Source organism: Pygoscelis adeliae, unplaced genomic scaffold, assembly GCF_000699105.1.
Source record: "Pygoscelis adeliae isolate BGI_AS28 unplaced genomic scaffold, ASM69910v1 Scaffold461, whole genome shotgun sequence".
Taxonomy (NCBI): domain Eukaryota; kingdom Metazoa; phylum Chordata; class Aves; order Sphenisciformes; family Spheniscidae; genus Pygoscelis; species Pygoscelis adeliae.
The window spans coordinates 359,994-365,875 of record NW_008824029.1 but is presented as its reverse complement, the minus strand read 5'-3'; the positions used below and the strand labels follow the sequence as shown (position 1 = coordinate 365,875).

Here is a 5,882-nt window from a genome sequence, read left to right as displayed (position 1 = left end):
CAGGGAGTGAACACAACAAACTACTTGAAAGGTAACAGAATCAGTAGTTCTTAGTTTGGCTTAAATGTTAGACGCACACATTATTTGGGGGTAGGCTTTTAAGTCCATCAAAAGATGCATCCTTACTGGGATTGTACCACAGACATGCAGTATTTTCCAAAAGAGGGGGATCCGCAGAGTAAATGCACGCACGTACAGATACTATTCAGCAATTTTGACCTTGCTTCTAAAGAGAGGAGTCTAGGCCTACAATGACAGCATAGGAAAGACCGAATGAAAACGGTTTTCCTGGGAAAAGTCAGTCTTACCTGTGCTTCCCAGCAGCCCTTTGCTGCGTAGTCCCGTAGCTTCCTGAGACTTTGGAGGTATCTGCCAGGATCTGACATCTACAGAGAGGAATGTAAACAGATTTCAAAAAACATTACCTTTACACAACGAACAGAAGGCTTGTAGTACTAATATCCAGAGAAAAAACCCTCCTTGTGGGTACATCTATTATTTCAGCAACCAGTCTGTTTCTCGTCATGACGACAACATTTTTTTAAGAAACTTTCTGCAATTCTTGCCCAAGGTCTGACAGGAAATGAGACAGGTCACTTGGGATTCCAGCACGAGAGCTTTGGCAGATTTATTAATGACAAGGCAGGCAGTCTCCCCCCTCCTGTTCCCCAGGGAGCCATACGATCACTAGCCAGCAGTGCCTATGCCTTCAGCAGAGTTAGTATAAACAAACTTCTGCCTGCACCTCAGCTACAACTGCTCGTAGACTTACTTACTTTAAACACCAAGGCAGACACCAAAGCTCATTTGAGAGAGTTCTTAGCACTCTCCTTGTTTATGAAGAAGGTAAGCTCCGAGGAACAGCAATTTCTTTCTGTGTATCTTCATTGCACGTAACAGAGGTCCAGAAGTCAGCGTGAAAAAGTTGTTTTGAGACAAAAAAATACTACTTACAGCAGCCTTTCTGTTACTTTCCCAAAGGAGGTAGGAGCTGTTTAAACAACCCTGCTTTGAAGATTCTTCAAACATTTCAAGGGATTCTTTTCTTTTTTCTTCATCCTGAGAACAAAAGGCACGATGGTATTTTTGCTGTCCAGCCAACTGGGTGCCAGATCTCAATATTTCAGAAGCTACAGAACAAGCTCTGTACTGAAAGCTACAGAGCAGAATCAACCAGTTGCGAGTCCCCTTCAGACTATGAGGGGTGCTCCCACATCCACTCAGTGCTGTCATTTGAAGATCCAGGCTCAGGAAGCAATTAGTGGTTTTCCTCAGCTAGACAAAAGCTTTTTGGCTTGCTTGCCACTGAAGGATTTTTTTTTTTTTTAATATGCATCATGACTGGAAGGCTTCCTTTGAGACCTGAACACACTGCAAGTCCATGATCAAGCCAAAATTAATTTCACTGTTTGTAAAATTCAATAAACTAAGTTGGTAATGTTCCTTTAAACAACCAGTACATTAAAAACTCATGAGAACAGAAATTCCTAGGCCACTTGAGGAATATAAGAGCGTTCGGCTGATTTTTTTTTTGTTAATCAAGGTAAACAGCATTAGCGTCACCAAAAAAAGTACCCAAACACATCAAATCAGAAACACTGCTCACCTCAAAGAGACTCAAGACCTTAGCCAAGCAGTACAGAATAGATCCTTTCTGAGCCTGAAGGAAGCATTAAGATAAAGCATTGTTAAAAGATAAACAAACAACAATAGCAATTTTTGCTAGTAATTCCAGACCACAATTTTGTTTGCCTTTCAATCATTCCTCCCCCTTGCTTTTCTCAATGTTTTGTTATCTTTGAGACAATACTGAATCTCTCAGAAGAGAGGGTACAGGCCTCCGGCTCTCAGGATATACCAAGTGTAGTTTGGCAATAAATTCATTAAAATGATTGATCTACAGTCATTTAAGCAACAAGAGCATAGGAGCATCTTGGGGAAACAAAAATATTTTTTCCAAAACAACTAGATGCAGCTACTAGCCTATGTCAAAGTCAAGGGCAGCAAGAAATCTTACTTTCTCCAACTGACACTCTGCTTTGAGACTCTCGTAGACCACAGCTTTACAGCAGCTTCCACTCAAGGACCAGGGAGGACGGATAAAAAGCCAGATAAATGGGGCTGCGCACACATTCAAACGCTCCGCCAGACTGAAGAAATGCGATGCCTTTAATCCATTCACTTCTGCACGACCCTCGTCGGAGATGGACACTGAACAAAAAAAAAGCCAGAAATAGTTTTGAGTTTGTTCACAATGCGTGCTTGGCATTCAGTCAGGCCAAGACAGACAATAGGATACAACCAGGAAAAGATTGAACAGTGTCTTCCCTTTACAGCCTTAAAAATCACGGAGATGGCAAAAGGAGAAAAATCTTACTACAATCAATCTTTAGGAACATACAACCCTAAGCTGGGGCGGGGGGGTGTTCTGCAAGTACCAACAACACTCAAAGTAATGTTAATTCCTGTCAGTGTATGAGAAAATTAGTATGCAAGTCACCCGCCTTGCCAGTACCCTCTGCAAGGAGGCTCCTCCTGTCAATTGTCAGTCCCTTTTCATACGTTTATCAGACTAGGTAAGTAGCCAAGTTTGATCAGAAGTTTACAAAGGATAACTTCTAAACATGAATTCATAAACTATGCATTGACTTCTTTTCTAAGAGAGCTGCGTGTGATACTATCATTTAACACCTAGCAGTTTAGTGGCCAGTGCTTAAGCTGCACTGAAAGGTAAAACTGAAGAGGCACGATAGTAAATGAGACCTAACCAGACACGGAAGGCAGCAAGCTGGCTCTGCACTTCACTGCTTTAGAACCTGGGTACAAAAGCATCAGTGATTGAGATACAGGAGAAATAGCTCTGCAAGCAGCCACTAAAAGTGCCAACCTTATGATGAGACAGTTAGCCTGATCTGTATCTATAAATAAGCCTTTAGCTCATCTGTATTTCCTTCTGTCATGCCATCTTCCCCGAAGACCCGAGTACAAGCTTCCACACTTACAGCCTTCATTGTACAGGTACGCTATCCCCAGCTTCACAGCAGCTTCAAAGTTACCCCTTTCAGCAGCCCTGAATGGGAAACAGAGAAGATACTTGAGGTTGAAATCAGTAGGTGCTTCCAGGCCCACATCCTCAAACAAGTTACTTCAGTGGAGGCCAGGCTGTGAATTTGGTGATCACCAACCGTAAGCATTTGTGCTTTCACTACAGAAGTTAAGCATAAGTTATGCTGAGGCTTTTCTTGCTGCAACCCTTTCATATGCCAATGTCCATAACTTGGATAATTTGACAGTTCGTAGGAACTGTTTCCCATTCCCATGCAACATCCCCAATGCCAGAGTGCAATAACATGTTTTGGTACTTGTACCCTCAAGGACATCAAGCCCTTGTGCTCCTCCCTGCCAAACCCATGTGCACATAATAGTCTTCTTCAGAAAGAACATAATACGTGCATCGAAGAAGCAAAAGTCAAAAGCAAAACAATTAGCATGACATTTAAACTGACGCATCCCTTTCAAATCAGATACATAAGAAGATGCTCTTCATCCTTTTTAAGCAGATTTACTATTACCATTTCAAACCTCACTCGTTTTAATAAGGAAATTTACCTATTTTTCAATACACTGGTTTGCACAAGAAGTGACCAAACCAACTCAGAAATATGGTTATGCTTTTGAACCCCTGATTTCACTTGCACATTCATATGGAAGCACCAGTAACAGATTTTAGTTAATGTGCTATGTTCCCATATGGAATATTAATGCCCTTACAGAGAAATAACTTTGGTATATGCAATGGGCCCTGCTCCAGTTAGAGACAGCAGTTGTAAGCTGCAGCTTAGACATGAAATCAACAATTCCTCATCACCTTAAGCGAAAACTTCTACAAAAAGGTAAAGTCAGATCCCCCACTTACAGCGAGGACTGATTAGAACTGTATATCTACCTTCAAACATCCTCTTCTACAATGTCAGACAAATTTGATTCTTAAAACTTACCTTTCAAACATCTTCAGATTGTTTGGAGAAGGCCATATTTCTTGGAAACTTGCACATGCCCAAACACTAGCATGATTATCCACAAGGTATTTAAGGTGTGAGTGCACCTGCAAGGGGGGAGCATAAAATAATAATTACTAAAATAAAGGGACCAACAGAAAAATAGTTGTTTGCAATCTAATTTTAGATAAGTAACTAATTAATCACAAGTTAATCATAACTCGTTACCTGCCTAATCATCATTAAGGCAAGACATGCCAAACCAAACTAATTCGTCCTGCTAGATCACTGTGGCTGAACAATTCCCACAGAACATTTACAGAGCACTCAAATACTACTGCTAATCTTCTTAAGCTTGAGTACTGACAAATAAAACTGCTACTGGCATAGCAAAAACCTAATTTATTACTGCATGTATTCTTCGGTTTTCTTCAGGTTTACTCTGGCAGGAGAAGCCAGCCTTTTCCGTGTGCAGTCCTGGCTCCTAATGGCAGAGATAAGCCACGGTGCGTGACAGAGGGGAAGCAGTAGCAGACTCACAGCTCTGACGTTTTTCAGCAGGAAGGCTTTTCAGAAAATGAAAAAGAACGTCCTCAGGCAGACTTAACAACGTCAGGACTCGGGGCCGTTTTCTTATCCTTCGCTTTGAAGGGAAAGAAAAACACCTGGAACATCTACAGTGAATCACTGGAAAACAAAAACATGGGACATCTCAGTTAGTGACGGAACAGTACGAGGAAAAAAGGCACTACAGAGTGTCCACATGCATAAACACGTCTTTACTTGAGTACCTATTTACTGCAGCATAGGACACTTTTTAAAACATATTAATCATAGACAGATTTAGCACGTGTCACGTAACGCTATAAGACTAAGCCACAAAGTAGTAACTAACTCATTCAATTTAGTCAATTAAGCTAAGAGGCTCAGAAGGGACGGCTCATGCTCAAGTCCTCCCCCTCTGTACCCTAACTCCATCATTTGACTGTGTTTAGTTAAACTGTCACTACTACTTCATTTACTGCCCCAACTTTTCCTTCTCAGTTAATAGCAGTCTTTGGAATGTGACCAGAGAGATTAGGAAGTTAAGACCCACCAAACCAGCTCAAGCCAAAAGCCCCATCTTTCTAAGCAGCCAGTTGCTGCCATGGGTGCTCATGGAAGATCCCCAAGAACCAGGAAGCCCTTTTTTGAAGTTTCAGCACCTTGTAGCATTCATAGACTAAGGCATCACCTACATCTTCTGCTCCTCATTAAGACAGAGTTTACCCTCGCTGCATTCGCCAAGAGAGGAAAACGATCTAACAGATGAGGCAAAACCAAGAAGAGCGCACGAGGACTGCTCACTGGTAGAGACTCCGTGGTAGAAAGCCCAATCCCTTTTCCATCTCCTGGGGATAGCGCAGCGTTTGGGCTGCCACCAAGAGCCTGGCCCCTGCCTGCACTCAGGAGCCCCAACACCCACAGCAGTCTGGCTAACAAACGGCAGAAATTCAAATCGGTGAAAGGTGCCAGGAGGGAAAAAAAGAAAAGCACATTCCCCACCTCCAGCCCACAAGTGGCAGCGAAGGATCACCCTCACGGAGTGGTGCTTGGGTAGGAGGACCCGAATCAATCCTGGTTCATGCTGTACCTTTCAGAGCCCCGCCACGCAACAGCGGAGGTGCCAACACTGCTCATTTCCACATCAGCCTCTCACGGCTCTCAGGAAGCAGTCCATACAAGCAAGAGAGGCCCCTTTCTGAGCGAGAAAAAGGCTGAACGCTTTCTTTGCGGACATGAGGGCTCAAAAAGAGGATTCTGAAGTGAAAGCTTGAGCCCCACAAATTAAAGGGCCGCGTAAGGGCCTTTGTCTTTATTACAGAAGATCTCTTAGTTGTATTT

General features: G+C 42.7%; 1 protein-coding gene across 1 annotated transcript in view; it reads right to left on the bottom strand.

The window, feature by feature from the left end:
• Window positions 1-4,805, bottom strand: part of CCNF (cyclin F) — an 11,173-nt gene extending 6,368 nt beyond the window's left edge. The window contains 8 exon segments of the mRNA XM_009327210.1: window positions 309-386; window positions 955-1,059; window positions 1,607-1,660; window positions 2,018-2,211; window positions 3,003-3,070; window positions 3,999-4,105; window positions 4,531-4,685; window positions 4,790-4,805. Of these exon segments, the coding sequence (XP_009325485.1) occupies window positions 309-386; window positions 955-1,059; window positions 1,607-1,660; window positions 2,018-2,211; window positions 3,003-3,070; window positions 3,999-4,105; window positions 4,531-4,685; window positions 4,790-4,805 (777 nt within the window).
• Between the last annotated feature and the right edge of the window lie 1,077 nt (window positions 4,806-5,882).